Source organism: Alligator mississippiensis, chromosome 1 (assembly GCF_030867095.1).
Source record: "Alligator mississippiensis isolate rAllMis1 chromosome 1, rAllMis1, whole genome shotgun sequence".
Lineage (NCBI taxonomy): Eukaryota > Metazoa > Chordata > Crocodylia > Alligatoridae > Alligator > Alligator mississippiensis.
The window spans coordinates 37,817,222-37,836,997 of record NC_081824.1 but is presented as its reverse complement, the minus strand read 5'-3'; the positions used below and the strand labels follow the sequence as shown (position 1 = coordinate 37,836,997).

The following is a 19,776-nucleotide window of genomic DNA, read 5'->3' as shown; positions in this document are numbered from 1 at the left end:
ATGCCTATTTGATGGTGCAAAGCAGCTGTAATATTGTCTGACCTTTGGGATCATAACTAAAAGTGCACAAATTTAATATGCCCAAAGTTCCTTTTATTGCACAAGGGAAGCAACTTGCCTAAAAGACAATCTCCATTTTGGAGGAATTGATATGCTGAATATGGTAGGGCAGTGGCATATTGTAGGTCTCCGGCGTCCAGGGGCCAATGCTTGCGTTTTTGCCCGCCCCCGTCCCGGGAACAATCCGAGCATGGTGCAGGGCCCAAGGCAAATCAGCCTGTATGGGACCTTGTCTCCCACCCCAAAGCACTTCCACAGGGGAATTAGCAGCGCGGCACACCGCTGCAGGGGGAGGGGCGGCAGCCGGAATTTCCAGCTGGCCAAAGCAAGCCACAACCCACTGGGTGGGTGAGTGGGTCATGCACAAAATGTGGGAGGCACCCCAGTCTCTCTAGCCAGCGCCCCCCCAGGTGCCATGGCCCCCTCCCATGCTTCTCTCCCCCTGCCTCGGTATGCCACTGTGGTAGGGATATCCCGGCCCATAGTATTTAATACTCTCTGTCAAAGGGGCAGTAGGCTTCTGAAGGACAAAAACAGGATAGTTATCTCTTCCTTTGTATTGTAGCAATGTATTAAAAAAAATCCTATTTTCAATAAGAAGTCCCATTTATTTATTACAAAAGATTTAATTATTCTCCCTACAGAACAATTTAGCCTTTGAAATTCAGAAAATATTTTTAACAAGTTTTAGTTCTGTGCTTCAGGGCAGGGGGTGGCAACCTATGGCCCATGAAGGTAACCAATGTGGCACAGGGGACTGATGGCATGGAGCTCTGAAGTATTGCCATCTTCCCTGCAGCACTCCCCTCCGAGGCGGAGCTGCTTCTTCGTCTTGTCTGCATGTATCCTCACTGCAGAGGGGATGGGGATCAGTGGCAAGGGCAAGTAAAGGCAGCTGGCTACTCAAGGTGGCAGAGACTTGTGGCCTGCAATGAGAACTGGGTTGCAAAGAGCAGCCCAAAGTAGCAAAAAGTTGCCAACCTCTGCTCTGGGGGGCAATGTGACTAAATCATATCGTGGCAACTTTGAAGAGATGACTATGTGAAATAGTCACCACAAATAAAGCTTTTGGACTTTGGCAAAACTTAATGTCTGCCAGATGCATATGAGGTCAGACTAGCCAATCTAGTAATCTCTTCTGGCTGTAATTTCCATGAAGCTTGCTGCTAGTAACAGTTTGAGTAAGTGTAAAAGTAATTGTTGATGCAAAATAGTCATCAACGTTAAACCATAAAAGGACAAGAACTACTTGCAACCAATTTCATTCCCAGGAAATCATGAAATGAGATCTCCACTCCCCTGAGTATACTTAGTTCACAGAGTCTGAGGTAAGAAAGGCCATTTATATAACACCAGCTCTCTTCCAAACCAATTCTGTATGACAAATGAAGGGCTGGAACATCCCTCCATAGAAAGAATGGAAAGCCTCGGACATCTGAACTTATTGTTTTGTCCTCCAGTTTATAAACTGTCCACAGCTGTACAGTTTAGATACAGATGCTCAAAAAGCTGAGAGACATTCATATCTTGAGTTTTGATTTAGAACTTAATAATATTTCGATAATAATTTTAGTTATTTCTAAAAAATGCCTCTGTGACAGGGAGCCACTGGCTCCTGACACTTTAAGTGGTAAGTGCACCAGGCTAAGCTTGCGGCGGCAGCAAAGGACAGGCTGGCCATTGAGCAAAAGGCAGCCGAGAAGCCACATGGCTGGAAGGGGAAGTGCTGTCTGTTTTGTAAATTATTTTACCTAGTCTCATTCTTAAAGACACTTCTTTTACAGCATTCTGTGGAAGAATGACATATACCAAAATGGCATATATCCCTTCATTTTATATCAACTGTATACTTTAGCACAGATACGTCACAGTAGATAGATTTCCCTTAGACACACACCCTTTATCTGTAATCAAAACATTCTACTAATCCCCATAAAGTCATTGGGAGTGGGGAAGAGCCTACCCGAAATCCACATGCAGTTTCACAGATGGAGACTGAAATGTACTGCTTTAGTGTTTCAGTGACAGACATCTACAGTTCATCTCTGCTTAGTGCAAGATTTAAAAAATTACAAAAAGAATCAACAATTTTATGCTATGCCATGTTGCATTTTGTTCAGATATTCTTTGGATCTGGCAGAAGACTAAGTATTTTAAAAATACTGTAGGAGCAATAATTTCCTTTGAAAATGTACTTATAGAGTTCAGAACATTCTAAAATAAACTTAAAGATGACAAAATGTTTGTTATAGTTCCCTTACCTGGTTTCTGAGGCTTGTAATAGTTTTTTGCATTTCCAAAACAAATTCTTTGAAGTCATTCGACACAGGTACTTTCACATGTTCCTCAGATGCCAAAGTGGCATTATTAAAATATTTACCCTGTTTTGTAGAACTGCAACAAGAGGTAACAATATCAGAAGATTAACTCCATTTGACACTTTCATTTTGTTGTGTATTTTTAGGGACCATCAAGAATATAATAAATGGCCAACTTAAAAGTCCTATATTTATGAAACACATAAATACAACAGGCAGAAGGCAGGGCAGGGAGTCAGGGTGCTTAGTATCTGATGAACTAGGCCATTACCTACAAAAGTCTTGTCTCTCTGAATAAACTTTCACAAGCTTTCTGAATAGACTCTAAAGTGCCATTCTCTAAGGTGCCTCCTTCATGGCTTCAAACTAATACAGTTAAATGCCCTTCTCTCTTTTCATAAATAAAACAGTGTGATGGTAGCTGGACCTGGGCTCAGGGTCAGAGTAAATCCATAATTTTTTTTCTTAAGCCAGTTAAAACTGAAGGGTGTGTGTGTAGGGGCGGAGAGGATGACATCCTAATCCACTTGCAGGTGATCTACACTTAATCACTAGGCCTAAGCCCCAAGGAGAGGACAATTCAATCAACAAAGTAAACAAAATTGTTTGCCCAGGTGGCACTTGCCTAGAGGACTTGTCTAGGAAGTGAGAGGCCTGGGTGATAGGCCCTCATCAGGCTGAGGACTCAAACCCATATCTCCCACCTCTGGGGACAGTGCCTTTACTCCCACACTATTAGGCAGGCTGAATAAAAGTCACCTTCCACCTCCAGCCCTCCTGTTGAAGCTGGCTCACTGAAGGAGCAATAAGGAACCTGACTTTGAAGCCCAGTTAGTAGAGCACTCTCTTTGAAGTGATATATTTGGGTGCTGGTCTTTGCTGCCAGAGTTATTTCTGTGGGGGGTTTCCCCCCAGTGGCTATCAACTTAAGATGCATAAACACTCTTGCCACCAGCGACTAGAACTAGAACTCTAGAACTCCCCCTTCACAACCGAGTGTCATAACCAATAGGTTAGTCACATTCTGTCTTTTTGCCACCTTTAGACTGTTTATATACTTTACATATCCTAAATTTTGCCTAAATCCTATTAAACACCTACTCAGTAAATTATGATCAGGATCTGGTAGATTTGAGAATAGGATGCTTCAACTTTATGTGATTTGTGGTGTCTGTGGGTTTTACCTTGTGCCCGTTTTTAGAGCGACTTTGACAGGGTTTGTGCTCACATCTATATGTGGAGTGATTTACTTCAAGTGGGGATGGTTTAGGTAGTTGAGGGGAGTAGCCAGGCATGGCCAGGCTACATAGCCTTATAAAAGGTAGCCCCCTGTGAGCAGAGAAGAAGCAAATACAGCCCTGCTCCCTTGCTACAAGGAATCTTCCTCTCTATCTGGGTGTGTGGGTCCTTTTACTTTTGTTCTGTTTTCAGCAGCCCAGGTGTCTCCACGAAACACAGGAAGCATAAATGGAGACGGGATCAACAGTTGTTACTTGCATGGGATGTGCCACATCTGTGCCACATCCCTCTCAGAGGGTCAAGACCTTTTTATTTTATTTCCTCCAAGATCCATCTATCTTGGAGGAATAGATTGGGTATCCATGCTGCATGCTCTTATGGAAAATGAAGATTTTTTTTTGACAGGAATCATGAGAAACTGGCACTGGAAAGGCCAAAGGGAAAAGAAATGGCAATATGGACTTCTAGAAGAAAAAAGGTCTCCTGAATTCAAGAGAAATGGATTGAAATCAGCAACCACTTTCAGGTACTCTTCAGAAGAACAGCTGGGGAAGAGGCAGAGGTGAAACATCAGCATGCAAGATGCAGAGAATCCAGCAGTCTAGAGAGCAAGAAGAGCAGCCAGGGGCTCTAACATCACTGCACTAAGAAAAAAGAGGAGTGTGGTGATGGTAGGTGACTCATTTCTGCAGTGGACACAAGCAGTCTTTTATCCAGATTTGGAGTCCTGGGAGGTGTGCTTTCTGCCTGGAGCCCATATTCAGGATGTTACAGAAGGATTCCCAGAACTCATCTATCCCTTAGACCACTATCCTTTCCTGTTTCTCCGTGTAGGCACAAATGATACTGCCAGAAATGACACTGAGCAGATCAGAGATTGGAAGGAAGGAAGATTCCTTCCTGGCAGGAAGATACCTTCTTGGTAGGAAGCTTGGAACACAAGTGGTGTTCTCATCAGTCCTTCCAGTAGAAGGTAAGGACCCAGGCATGGGTTATTGTATCTACATGGCTGACACAGTGATGCCAATGTTAAAGCCTTGGATTCTTTGAGAAGAGGCAGATGTTCTGGGGGAGGAGGACTGCTATCAAAAGATGGGATCCATCCAACCAGAATGGCAAAGAGCATTTCTGGATGTTGTCTGGACAACCTAGTAAGGAGTTCTTTGTTCATCATGGGGGACAATGAACAAAACCCTCCAGCAAAAGAACAAACAATCCAGAAGGGAAAGAGCAAGAAAAATCTGCTCAACATTGGGACACCTGTTATGACTGGGAATCAACACTGAGGGCTATACTCTGTTTTAGAAGGACCAGGTTGGGAGAAAAGGTGGTGGCACTGCCTAGTATGTCAGAAATACATACCTTGTTCCCAGGAAAAGGTAGCAGATCAGAATGTATTTGGGTAAAGATAAGAGGTGAAAGATACAGCACTGACGTAATGGTGGGAATTTATTACAGACTGTCAAGTCAGGAGGAAGTGCTGAACCTCCTCAAAGAGGTGACAAATCTATCCAAAAATAATGGAAGATTGATGGAAGACTTCAATTTCCAGTCATCAGCTGGAAGAAAAATACAGTGAAACATAAGATCTCAAGCCTGTTCCTAACTTGTGTGGAGGAGGGCAACTTTCTGTTCCACAAGGCCGAGGATACTATAAGGGTTCAGCTGGGACATAGGCAGCTGGGTCTGCAGATAGGCCCCTGAAGGGCAACCAGTGGGTCAGTTAGGTGTGGATACAGGTTACCAGAGCATCACGGCAGGGTCCGGTTCATGGGAGTGGAGATCTGAGAGATGTAGTCTGGGGTGCAAGCTGAGGTCAGAAGCCAGGAGAATCAGACAGCCGGGTGCTCAGTTCCAGGGAAGATCCAAGAACAGGGTTAGGGAAAGCCAAAGCCAAGTCAGGACCCAAGATAACTAGAGACAGCAGTGAATGCAAGGCTTGCTGGAGCATACTGAGACTGTTATCAATGCATGAGTTTACAGGTGTGCTTGAAAGAGCAGAGTGGTGCTCTGAGGTCATCACAGAGAACTGGGGTCATCACATTAGGCCAGGATCAGGGTTGGGTATGGAAGCTCAAGAGCTTGGCTTGGTTGGGCCTGACCAGCCAGAGGCCCTGAGAGATACAGATAGGGGATCGCCCACCTTGGACCTTGTGATCAATAGGAAAGAATTGGTAGAGGGGAAGGTAATGGGGAATTTGGGATAAAAATGTGATCACAATATAATAGAATACATGATCCTGACACAGGATAAGCAAAAGGTCAGCACAACTAAGACACTTGATTTAAAATAAGCAGACGTCCTGTGACTCAAGTAGGCTTGGTACCATGGAAGGATAGACTTAAGGATAAAGTCAAACAGGGGGCCTGGAAGCTTGTAAAAGGCACAGTATTGGAAGCCCAACAAGAAGCTGTTCCAATGTGATGGAACACCAGAAAGATGGGAATAGACCAATGTAGCTGCACATCACAATTCTAGGATGCCACAAATGCAAAAGAAAAGCATGAAAGCAATGGACAGATAGGTAGGTCACCAAGGAAGCATATGAGGAAATAGCAAGAACTCGAAGGGACAAAAATCAAGAACTTGGTGCTCCTACTGGGACTAGAATTTGGAGGTTCAGGGATAAAGGGTCTTGTCCATCTGTTCAGATTCAGATCAATCTCCACATTTGGTGTAAGGAAGGAATTTTACTCAATGGTCACACTGCTATGGATGGGGGAGGTGGAGAGGAGGTCAGGTGCCCCCCTTCCTTGGATCTCTCTAGCATATTTTACCCACTAACCCTACCAGTAACACCCTTCACTGTCCCCCTACTTTACCTGTAGCAGGTTAGGGAGCTACGCCACATAATGGTGTTTAACAGTTGACTATGTAGTTTTAATAATAGATTAGACAAGGATTTGTACAGTATGGTTTGGATAGGGACAATCCTCTCTCACATAAGGGGTTGGACTAGATGACCTTCAGAGGTTCCTTCCAGCCCTAATTTTCTATGATTCTATGTTTAGGAGAGAAAATAGTTGTCTTCATTGCAGTTCCCAGGATATATACTATGAGGCACTGAGAAAAAGTAGTAGTGAAATAGCTAAGCTGAAAAAAAACCCCAGAATGAAAGCTTACCAATGAATTATTTGTAATCAGCACTGCATTTAGACTTGTGTTATAATTTCTGCCTATGAATAGGCAGAAAAAAAGTCACCTGTGCCTAAAAACCACAGTCTTTAAAAATGGAAAAAGCTAGTTTACATGCTACAAAGCAAAAAGCAATGCTTTATATATGCCTGTTTCCAATCTAAGTAACATGTGAATTCAAATTATTTTATACAGCAGAATAACTTAGAGCCACTTATCTATTGCCTGATGCACAGGCAAAATCATCATTTGACACATCTGCATTATTAAATAATTTTAATCAGTTCAATCTTCAATGAAAAGACACCCGAAGCCATTGTGGAAATTTGCTGCCTCTGGTACTAGTATATTATTTGGAAAAAATATACAGTTAAAATATAGCTAGTATTAATTACATTCAACAAATTACTACATTAAATGCTCAGAGACCATGCAGTAGGGTCACATCACCAAACATTTCTGGATAAGTAACATTTTCCCCAGAAGCTAGGAGATATTTACAACATGAATGGATGGTGAGGAATCATTTTGCAAAACAAAATGTATGATTAAAAATTATTCTGTTTACATTAAAAACAAACACTAATTGGTATGTGTTCCACCCCATTAGATTTCACATTCTTTTAATCTAAATTAGCCCTCTTCACATAAGCAGCCTAACATGTCAGAATTCAAGTAATCCAGCTGTTATTTTTTTTTTTTTAACAACAAATGGTCTAATCTTCCCCACCTGCTCTGATTACTGAAAATGAGGCAGACAGAAAAAATGCTCTACCCAGATCAGAAGAAGAATGCAAATTAAAATGTGTCAAAGAGTATGAAAAGTAACAAGTAGCTGCTAAAGGACAATTTTCTATGAATATTGCCTTATCTTTATTTACACTGTACAAAATGCACAGTACTTTTCCTCAATTAAGAAAATATCAAAGTTTGGTAGCCTTTTAGGCTCTGTTTCCAAATCAAAATTAAACAATAATTTCACTCAATTGAAACTGAGGGAAGGGGAAGGAGTGTGGCAGGGACGAGCCCACCCCACCCAGCCCCGCAGCCTCCATCTTGCAAGTGAGTCTCCACGCTGCTAGTGCTCAGGTGAGTGGGGTCCCAGGGCTCCCCACCACTAAGCCCTGCCCACTGCACCTGGGGCCAATCGGGTAGGGTGAGGGATCCAAGCCCGTCCTCTCCCACCTAGGAGGCAGCGGTGGCTCAACAGGACATAGAGATTTTATAGCATGCAAGGCGGGGCCTCAAGAAGAGGACCCCTGTTTTAAAATACTTTTTGTGGTCTTCAGAGCTGGCTAATCACAGGAGTCTAGCCCTCCCCCAGCTTCCAACTACAAAAACACATTAAAAGAAACAAAAGCAGTATTTGACATTTTCCTAATACCATATAAACTATCGTTTCCAAAGAGTGTTATTCAGCTGTTGAAGGGAGTAGAGGGAACTCCGACACATGCTTTTGATAAGAAGTGACTGTTCTATGGAAACAGGTTAGAGATGCTTGTCCTAGGCACTTCAATGCAGTAAATTCCATTCCTGCAGATAGGGATTTTTATTTCTCCCAGCAGTACTGTATCATGTTCTCCTTATAAAAGATTTACTATTCTAATTCCTCTGGATTAGACTGCTGCATGAGAGGACTGTAGATGTTACAGGACAGATATCTCTATGAGTAACACCATTCTTTGGGCCTTGTTATCCTTTGTGAACTGCTCAAAAATGTATTGGTGTCCTTGCTCAAGTTTGGAGCATTCACACTTTCAGGCCAGCAGGGACCTGGAGGACTGAAAAGTAAGAACCCTCCCCTTCTGCCCCCTCCCCCCATTCTGGGCTTCCCCTGCCCCACCCCCACTTACCTGTGGCTGCCTGTACTGTCTTGGGAGCAAGCAGAAAAGGGTTAACCTGCCTGCCTGGCCCCCTGCCTCCACAGAGCTGCTGCTCTCTAGGGGCTGAGGCTGGCCCAGACAGCAGCAGCTGGGACAGCCAGGCAGGCAGGTTAACCCTTTCTTGCCTGCTCCCCCAGAACAGATATTGCAGGCACCCACAAATAAGTAGGCAGGGTGCCAGTGAGTGGGGGCCTAGGGTGCTGTAGAGGGTGGGGGATGAGGCAGGGGCCCAATCTGGGCCAGTGGGCAGAGGAGGAGTGGGTGGGGTGGGGTGGGGTGGGGTGGCTACACATCAGTGTGATGCAAGTGGGGTGACATGCATCAGAGATAGACCTAGGCTGGAATGGTTTAATTTTACACCACCTAAACAGTGCTTAAAACTAGTTTCAGGTATTAATATGTGGACAGTTCTGGGTTTAAGAGCTCCAAGAGCTGCCTAAAATTACCATGTAACAAGGCCCTGATACTAGAGATCAATATATCCTTAGAACTTGATTTATAAACATAGCTTCTCATTTAGCAACCTGAGAAATTCCTGCCTAGTTGTTTCCTCCCTACTGCTATTTTTTTCAAATGTTCAGAAGACTCTTTTCTTCTTTCTTTTTTTTTTCCTTCTTTTGACTTTCATTTTATTGGACTCAGCAACTTTATATTCTTATAAAATAGGACCAGGATCTTTAACCTGTCCATTATTAATTATGCTATGGGAATTTTAATATGTTGATAAAAGTTTACTCACAAGAGTCTGAAAGTCTATAGTGCTTGTCTAATTGAGTACAACTTCCAGCAATCAATGAAGTGAAGTTACAGTGTTTGAGTATTTTTTATTCTTAATAATTTGTCCTTAATATTTTTTATATTTATATTTGGTTTGAAAGCTGCTGCAATATTATGAGACAGAGTCACTGTGGGGCAACCTCCCAGCTCTCAATGAAGTTATTTCATCACTGGATATATGTTAGTGTAGTTCTAACTTGATCAGGTATATACAGCTATAGAAGTGACAGTATTTTTGTTTGGTGTTGGAATAAGTGTTTTTGTAGAGGGGCAGTGTACTGTAGCTAGTGCTATAACATGCCAGCAGACATAAGCAACTGGTGCTCCTGAATCTGGAGGAGGCACCCGCAGAAGCTGCCGACGGCAGTGCCCCTGTCAGGAGGGACACCAGCACTGCTGACAGCATCAGTGTGGCCATCAGGTGGACACTGGCCCTGTCAGGAGGGGCATGTGCAGCCCCGTGCACTCCCTACCAGTCACCTATGCCAGCAAAGCGCCATTCAAGGCCCTTCAATTCACTGCTTTCTAAAAAACAACAACAAATGAGAAAGGAACTTTTTTTACGTTGTTGCTTCAACTAGACATCTCAAAACAACCCGTTTTATCCTTATCCTCCAGAAGATGAATTCTTTAGGGTCAGAGTCTTTTTCATTCTATGTCTACCTGTCACTGGGGATTTATTATTAAAAGACTAAAGTATGCACAGCAAATAGAAAGACCAAATTTACATCAAATATAACTTCTCTCCAAGGAAGATAAATTTATCTGGCTAGATAGTGGGAAGTGCTAAAATGCTCTGTTGGAGAATTTGGATTTTTTTACTTTTTGCTGTGACTAAGCTACCCTTCACTAGCAGCAACTGAAAGGAGAAAGATTGCTTATTTAAAAACATATAAATATTTTTAAAAGATTGTTCAAGGAGCCAAGGACCTGAGATGCATACATTTTGTAGTTAGCACAAATCAAACCTGTAAGCACTGTTTTGATTCCTGTTTGCATTTACTAATTTTCTGTAACAGTTGTTCTGGCTTACAGATTATTATAGGTAAAAACTGAACGTATGCTCAGAAAATGTTCTGTATTTTTAATTTTGTTCTATGCTGTATTCTCATTTCCTGAGTACAGCTTCCATCGAAGTATTAAGATAAAGCACGAACTGGAGCAAGCTGGGATCACTCTCTTGCTTTACTGAATTTTCAGCTTAAGAAGGAAATGAATTGAAAGGATCAGAATAATATAGCTTGACTGTCATTTTTCTTGTAAAATCTGAGCTCCTAGCAGTGAGGAGGAGGACATACCCACTATATTAACAGTTTTTCAGGGACTGAAGCAGGGTGAAAGAGAATCATACTTGGGTCTAGGCAAACGCTCACCTGGCGTGGCTTCAAAAGGAGACAGGGAGCTATGACTGGAGAACGTGAATCAGCGGTTACATTGCAACTGCTATGTCTGCATGGTTCCAGAGTGATACAAGTGAGGTAAATCACCTCAGCTTTGACCTTGGATGAAGCAGGGTTAAAGTTTGAGTGGTTCTGCTACACATCTAGTGCTATAGATAGGGCCATGTACACATAATAGGTGCAATGTATCAGCTGCTCAAGGTGCTCCTAAGTAGCAACTTCCCCTCCCCTTTTGAAGCTGCTGCAAGTTTCTTTTTGTCCACACCCATTTGGCAGCTAAGTTTACCATGTGCCTAACAGGTGTAAGAGAATCTGACAAAAGTTTTTCAGATGTATGCATATAAAATACAAACGATATACTGCAAATTCCACATAAAAATCTGTTTCATTCTGATTACTCTTTCAGTCTGAGCGGATTCCAACACCTCTGAGGAAGAGTGAAGAGGTCAAGGCTTGATTTTATTGTTGAATTATACACTAAAAAATTTGGAATTTTTTTCCTTAAAAGGGGCCATATAAAGGTAAGATTCTTGGGAACCACTATCATCTAATAGAGTTATAATTGAAGAAGCTTGCTTAACAGATGCAGCATGTGGTATCTAGGCCACAAGGAACACAACTTCTTGACAGAAAGGAGACACGATGGGCTTTTACTATGCAAAGGACTGGACACCCTCCTACAGTTACGAACACACAAAAGCGAAGTGTCCTCCTCTCAGCTCCAGATACTGCGAAGGAGCTAAAATCTGCTGCCACTGCCAGTCCGAAAATTCCCTTGGCATAAAGCACAGGTCTCAGACATAAAGCAGACAGATATGGTTCCTGCATCGACTGACTCCAGTGTACCACAGCAGAGTAAGGCAAAGAAAGGATATGTCAGGATAAAGCAGATTCCACTTTACTCTAGTAATATGTAATCAGGGTATGGCCCCTTCTGGCCATTACCAGCTGTCAGACTAGAACAGATTGTAGGCTTCTCTAACTTATATCAGTGCTGGAGAGAATTAAGGATCAGGAAGCTACAACCATCACCTTGACAACACACCTCTCCCCAGTCCCTGCTCTGAAAAGATCCATTATTACTGATTTCTCTTCTGTAATCCCCAGTGTCTGGCCTGGCCTAAATTTTAATTAAGTGACATGTAGGGAGAGAGAGGCTAGACTACATAAAACTCACTGCTTAGATCATTATAAGAACAGCAGGAGTTTGAATGTGTTCCTGGCACGTGGATAACAAAGACCTATAATTACTTTCTTTACCTTTGTTAGTCCACATTTCTTTTGAGAAAGAAAAAAAAACTAGGATTGAATTACTAGTATAATTATTATTATTATTACTGATGCTGAGCTGGAAGGTGAGCACTGCTGCTGCTGAATATTTAGAGCTGTCAAAATGAAATTTATCAAAAAACCTATGGACTAGAGACTGCCTTTACAACAAATCATTCAGCTTTCCTTACTTGAAAAAATAAATCTTTTCCCATACTTTGCATTATATATACCCTTACCTTACTGTTTTTAGTGTTTTTGCTTTCTTTAAGGGCTTGTCCTCCTGGAAGCTGTAATCAAGAGAGCGTCTTCCCCGAAAGTGGTATGAAAATGCATTAAACTGTCCTCTAGTTCTACAATCTGAAATTAGACGACAAAGTACATATTAGAAACAAAACTAGCAAATAATGATAAAATACATCTGAAATGTCTCTTTTTCAAGAATAGCATAAAATGGATCTTTGACTCCTCCTCCAATATTTTTTCTGCTTGAAAGCTGTTGTTTTTTTAATAGCCTGTTTTTTGGGGAGGGGTCTTTTAAAAAGTTTTTACCTTATAGAAGAAAAACATTTCTCCTTTTGTGATATTTACCTTTTCCATAATTCATAGAATACCACTTTGAATCATTCAGAACAATATATGGTTTCTGAAGGCTGTAATTTTGTTAACAGCATAGTTCTACCCTGAGAAGAGACTAAGTGAAAAGGCACTCATCAAATCTTCTAACTGTGTGGATTCAATTACAAAAAGTGTTTTTACTACTTTTTAATTCAGTTAGTGTATCATACCTAAGGGAGATAGAAGAGGATAGAGTGAATTGTATAGCAATATCACTTTAGCAAAAACTTGTGAAATCATAATTCTGTTTACTAATAACGCAAGACAAAAGTTTTCAAATCCCAGATTTGAGTTGCCTAACTGGGAGCTCGAAAAAGGAAAATCTATTTCCTGGCCGTTTCCCGGCTAAAATGGACCATTTTCTGTATTTGAAGTATCTTTAGAGCAGGGGCAGGCAAAGTCTGGCCCATGGGCTGGATCCAGCCAGCAATGAACTCCATTTCCCAGCAGCCCCTGCCCGCGTGGCTGGGGCCAGTTTCCATGGAGACCCCAGCAGCAGCCACACTGTGAGAGTGCAAGACCAGGGTTTCTGTGGAGACTGGCCCCAGCAGCTCTAGCAGGCAGCAGCAGTGCCAGTCTCTTCCTGGTGGGGGCACTGAGGTGGGTATCCTGCCGGTGGAAGTGGGGTACAATCAGTTGCTGCCACCTGTGCAGGGTGGGCAGCAGCGCCACTTTGAGGGGTGGCTACGGGGAATTCTGGGGTTGCTATAGCCCCCCAGCCCCTCCCCTGACACCACCCCTGCTAGCAAGGCACACCAGAGGCCAGGGAGGTGCTCTAGAGCCCAGCCTGCGGCAGTGACAGCATAGTCCAGAGCCAGGGCAAATCTACGATCTGCAGCCTGCATGCTCCAGGCAGGGATATGTAGGCAGCAGATCACGGCTTTGCCCTGGCTCTGGACCACACTGTCATCACTGCAAGGAACCGTTGCAAAACTGCGATCTGCTGCCCGCACGCCTCTGCCCGGGGCATGCAGGCTACAGATCATGGCTCTGCCTTGGCTCTGGCTCACATGCAAGATCCCAGCTGAACTCTGGAGCAGCCCTGCACCCTGCTCCATGCCCTGCCAGTGCTGTTGGGGCCAGCCTACATGGAAACCCTGGCCTCGTGCTATCACAGTGTGGCTGCTGCTCAGGTCTCCATGGAACCCAGCCCCAGCCACGTGGGCATGGGCTGCTGGGAAAGAGTCTGGTCGCTGACTGGATCCACCATTTTGCCCACCTCTGCTCTAAACTATATGGAAATAGGAACTCCCCTGCATGTATTTCTTAATTTTTATCCTGTATTCCACCATGTTTATAATTAGTATCAGACTCCCCAAAAACTTTAGAAGCACATAAAGGATTTATCTTATCTAGAATAGATTATGGAGGATGGAATTCCCAAAGAGGACATTATAAGATCTAACTTTCTAAATTAGTCTGCCTAAGGCCATGGTTATCACATAAACAGGTTAATTCATGATGCCAGACTGTAAACAGGCCACAATCTCTGAAAATTGTTGCCCTGTCCCAACAAATCAGAACTTCATTTTTCAAGCTTTCGAATGTCTAAATTTCAGTGCAAAACCTGTTCGTTACCCATGCTTTCAAATACCCAGCCTACTTAATTTGCGTTCAGCTACCAAGTGGAATTCACTTCAGGTTTATGCCTCCAGCTTCAGCACTCTCATGTGTTCACAGCTTGAGATAGATGGGACACAGCAAACACTACAGAACAAATTTAACTAGAAAGAAGAGCAGGTGAAAAAATATGATGAATAAAAATTAATAAAAAATTAAGTTATACAGGGACAACCTCATGGTGCAACTTTCTACAGATGTATAATTCTGCAGAAGTAAAGGAAACAAGGGATGCTTCAGAGTAAGTACCCTGGCCTTCAGAACAGCAGACTTCAACTCACTCGCAACTGATAGGCAGGATCCCTTGGGAGGCCAGTCTCATGGGGAAAGGAGTCCAGGACAGCTGACTATAGTTTAAAGAAACCTTACTCATGGTACAGGAACAAACCATACCTATGTGCAGGAAGACTAGCAAGTATGGCAGAAGACCTGCTTGGCTTAGCAGGGAACTCTTCAGTGAGCTAAAACACAAAAAGGAAGCTCACAAGGAGTGGAAACTTAGAGAAATGATTAGGGAGGAGCATAGGAGTATTGTTCAGGCACACAGGGATGAAGTCAAGAAGGCCAAAGTGCAATTGGAGTTAAAGCTAGCAAGGGATGTGAAGGGTAACAAGAAGGGTTTCTACAAGTATGTCAGCAATAAGAGAGAGATCAGGGAAATTGTGGGTCCTTTACTAAATTGGGGAGACAATCTAGAGACAGATGATGTAAAAAGGGCTGAAGCCCTTTCATGCCCCACTCGATGCCTTTTTCACCTCAGTCTTTACAGGCAAGGGCAGCTCCCAGATTACTGCATCTGGCAGCACAGGTTGGGGAGGAGGTGAGCAGCCAACAGTGGTAAAAGAACAGGTTTGGGACTATTTAGAAAAGCTGAATGTGTCCATGGGGCTGAGGCAGCTGGCCAATGTGACTGAAGAGCCACTGGTCATTATCTTAGAAAACTCATGGTGATTGGGAGAGGTTCCAGACAATTGGAAAAAGGCAAATATAGTGGCTATTTTTAAGAAAGGGAAGAAGGAGGATGTGGGGACCTACAGATTGGTCAGCCTCACCTCAGTCCCTGGAAAAATCATGGAACAGGTCCTCAAGGAATCCATTTCTAATCACTTGGAGAAGAAGGTGGTTCGGAACAGTCAGCATGGATTCACCAAGGGCAAGTAAGTCATGCCTGACTTACGTGATTGCCCTCTATGATGAGATGATTGACTCTGTGGGAAGAGCAGTGGATGTGATATACCTTGATTTAAGCAAGACTTTTAATATGTCCCCCACAACATTCTCGCAAGCAAGCTAAGGAAGTAAGGGTTAAATTAATGGACTGTAAAGGAGACAAAAACTGGCTAGATCTTTGGGCTCCAAGGGTAGTAATCAATGGCTTGAGGTCTAGTGAGCACCTGGTACCAAGTGGAATGTCCCAGTCAGTGCTGGGGCCAGTTTTGTTCAGTATCTTCATCAATGACCTGGAAGATGGGTTGGAGTGCACCTTCGACAAGTTTGCAGATCACACCAAGCTGGGGGGTGTAGTAGGTACAGTGGAGGGTAGGGCTAGGATTCAGAGAGATCTTGACAAAATGGAGGATTGGACCAAAAGAAATCTTATGAGGTTCAATAAGGACAAATGCAAAGCCCTGCACTTAGGACAGAACAATCCCATGCACCAATATAGCTCGGGACAAACTGGCTAAGCAACAGCTCTGCACAAAAGGACCTGGGGGTTATAGTGGAAAATAAGCTGAATATAAGCCAATAGTATGCCCTTGTTGCAAAGAAGGCTAACGTCATCCTGGGCTGCATTAGTAGGAGCATTGCCAGCAGATCGAGGGAAGTGATTCTTCCCCCTGTATTCAGTACTGGTGAAGCCACATCTGAAGTACTGTGTCCAGTTTTGGGCCCACCACTACAGAAAGGTTGTAGACAAGTTGGAGAGTCCAGCAGAGGGCAACAAAGATGGTTAGGTGGACACACAACTTCTGATGAGAGGCTGAGGGTACTGGGCTTATTTAATATGGAGAAGATAACACTGAGATGGGATTTAAGAACAACCTTTGATTACCTGAAGAGTGGTTGCAAAGAAGATGGAGCTAGACTGTTCTCAGTGGCAGCAGATAACAGAATATGAAGCAGTGGTCTCAAGATGCAGCAAGGGAAGTTTAAGTTAGATCTTAGGAAAAACTTTTCACTAGGAGAGTAGTAAAACACTGCAACAGGTTACCCAGAGAGGTTGTGGAATCCCCATCCTTGGAGGTTTTTAAGACCCAGCAACACAAAGCCTTGGCTAGGGTAATCTAGTTGGAGATGGACCTGTTTTGAGCAGGGGGTTGTACTAGATGACCTGCTGAGGTCTCCTCCAACACTAATTTTCTATGATTCTATAAATCAGGGTCAGTCCTGTAACATTTTATAAAGCTGATGGACAACATCTTCTGTACTTGCCGAAGCCCTTTTGGTTTATGACAGGGGCCAGCAACCAACAGTAGCCAAAGCCATTTTATCCAGCCTGCACTTGTGGGGCTGAGTTGGTAGTAAGATTCAGACACTGCTACCACTGCTTTCCCCATGGCTGCACAGGGAAAGCACCCACCACCACTGCTTTTCCCGACAGCGGCACATGGAGAGTGTCCACAACTATCGTTTGTCTCTGTCATCGGCAGCAGCAATCCCTCAATTCGAAGTTGATCTGTACCATGTTTTATTGATGGGCCTTACTGTGACTTGAGTCCAATCCTTGAGCCACAGACCCACATAAGTTGCAGGTCTCTCTGCAGGGGAAAGTAATCCATAAGATAGGATTTCTTTCCTTTTCCTTCCTCTGTTCTCTTTTCTCTGCCTCAAGGATTGTCTCCATGGAGGCAGGGGAAGTCAACTACTGCCAAAGCCCCTGCTGCTGAGGGGGAAAGTGCCAGCTGCGAACACTCTCCCGCCCCATCACGGACTTCTTCCCCAGACTTGAACTGGGAAAAATTTTTTCCTATGTCCCCCAGCTATAAAAGTTTTCCCAATAAAAGATATTGCCTCACTTCACAAATCTTGCTTCTATCATATCATCGGACTGTCTTCAATACAATAGCACTATTAAAAGCCTTGAAATGAGGAGAGCTAATCAGCATAGGGAGATATTCAGTCTTGATAATGAGGGGAGATAGGAGTCCTGAAACTAAGTATCCCTGTCATTTTCAGGGCTGTCAAAAGTCTACAACTTTTGACAGCTGCTTCACCCCTTCACCATTTTTGGCACTAATTATGAAACAGAGTTCAACTGCGTTACAAAGTAGATGGTGATGTTGAAAGATACTATAGATTTGAGTACTTTATGCATGTAAATGTTATGCAGATAACTGATATATGGAACTCTCATTGTGTTATACAGCTAAGTAAACTATGTACTTTTTAATGCATGGACATGGAGCACACTGCACACAGAAAATCTGAATACTCACAGCCCAGAGGGAAAGGAAATGAACTAAGATCTTTTTCTAAACTAACAAGTTTAATTTCAACTGCTCTTCTCATATCTTGCATGTGTCCTGCTTTTTATTTCGAGTGCGAGTATTGAGGATAGGGAAAAACAAGGAAAGCTTGGCCTCCTGGATTAGTGGTTAAAGAAGGATTGAAATCCAGGACTTTGAACCAGAACCCAAGTCTGAAGAACAAGTTCTGTAGATTTCTCAAATGAATAAAGCACCAAAGCTTTACTTAAATCAATTCAAGGATGAACTTCATCCATTCCCCAAATTCTAAACAGTGGGAGAGGAGTGCTAAAGAGTTCCAGGAAATTTTTTTTTTTCTGGTATGGATTTCAATACTGATACATGAAAAAAACAGTACAAATTTCATTGTCCCCGACAGGCAGATCTTGAACATGCCTAAATACCCGTTGGATAATCTGGAAAGATTCCAGGTACCAGTAAGCAAATTTAGCTGAAGTACATGTAAAGCTAAGGATTCATGTAGACAATCACACTTGGTTCCCAAATGCAAATCCAGAAGGGTATGATCTGTGTCAGTCAGTCTAATAATTGTAGATGTTCTTGGCTGTCTACACGTGGTCTTCAAGCTCCTACTAAACTTGACAAAAATGATTGAGAAATTCAGGTGGTGTAGGTACTGGAAGCCTGAAGCAGAATAGAGTAATAATAGGTGTTGGTATCTTGTAATTTGTAAAAAAACCCTAAAAACCAAAAGACCCCAAAATATGTGAGTGTAGAGTTAAGATCTATGTTAAATAACTTGCATAGTTGCACAGTAAATCTGTGGGAAAGAAGGGACATAGGGGGCAATTGAGGCCCCCACAGTGAGGGAGGGAGTGGGGAAGAGGCAGGAGCCCCCGCTGGGCAGAGGCCAGCAAAGCCTCTGGCCCCGAGCCTGCGGACACCCCGCCCCCACCCCCTCCTGGATGTGCCTCCCGTGACCAGCCCTGGGGACCCATTCACCATCCTGGCTGGACAGTATCTGCCCCTGCCCCTATCCCTTCCTCACCATGGGGGCCTCAATCAGCCCCCTCCCCCTCCCTCCCCTACACCTCTCTCCGCAACAGACTTACTGGCTGGATGCTGCTCTCAAGCTGCCAGGCTGCATATCGGCTATCGGATTGATATTGGCCAATACGGCTGGTTATTAATCGGCCCTCGGTATTGGCCAAAAAAAAAAAAAATCTTTATTGGTGCACCCCTACTAAATAGTCATAAAGGGTTTGCAGATTTGAGAAGGACTTTATGCCATTCTCTTCTGCAGGAGAGAGCATTTTTGGCATTCTTTGTGCCCTGAGAGTACACAAGTATGAAATAAAACCAGGATAAAACTGAAACCAGTAGATTTGCCTGTAATTAAGGCCTCTTGCAATATGCAAGTGTTCAGGGTTCTTATGACTGGGAGGACCTAAGCAAGAGACTTTGAGTAGATTGTTCCATTACTCCACCGTGAACTTGATGGGTAGTAGTTTCTTCTCCCATATATTGCAGTGCTGTTCTACAAGAATGTCAACATATGGGAGTAGCAGGTGCAACAGCCAGACTGCTTCACAAGCCCATCTGGACAGTCCTGCCTGTGAAGCCTAATGTATCTGCTTCCACAAAGAAGACTTAATGTATTTGCTTCCATATTGATGTCCAAGTGCATTGTTAAAGGGGCCAAAGTAAAAGCTTGTTTTAGCTTGCTGAAAGCAACTTGGGTATATTCCATCCAAGAGAAATGGGCCTCCATTTGGAGTAGGACAATTAGATTAGGTAGTCATCTGAAGAAATCCTTGATGAAGGATTGATATCAATTTCAAAACCCAGGAAGGACTATACTCCCTGCAAATCCTTCAGATATGTCCATTTTGTGATAAGCTTTAATCTTGAGTTCACTTTAAAACACTTGAGAGGATATGACAACCTAGGAACTTCATATAGAACTAAATTCACATTTTTCCAGTTTCACAAATTATTCTAACATGATACTACAATAGTATGAAGATG

At 43.2% G+C, this 19,776-nt stretch overlaps 1 protein-coding gene across 2 annotated transcripts in view; it reads right to left on the bottom strand.

Moving 5' to 3' along the window:
- PXDN (peroxidasin) overlaps positions 1 to 19,776 on the bottom strand; it is a 139,574-nt gene that overhangs the window by 4,501 nt on the left and 115,297 nt on the right. For both annotated transcript variants that reach the window (XM_019492675.2, XM_019492676.2), the window contains 2 exons: positions 12,322 to 12,442; positions 2,322 to 2,454 (listed from right to left, as the gene is read on the bottom strand). In XM_019492675.2, the coding sequence (XP_019348220.1) occupies positions 2,322 to 2,454; positions 12,322 to 12,442 (254 nt within the window). The remainder of the gene's footprint in view (positions 1 to 2,321; positions 2,455 to 12,321; positions 12,443 to 19,776) is intronic.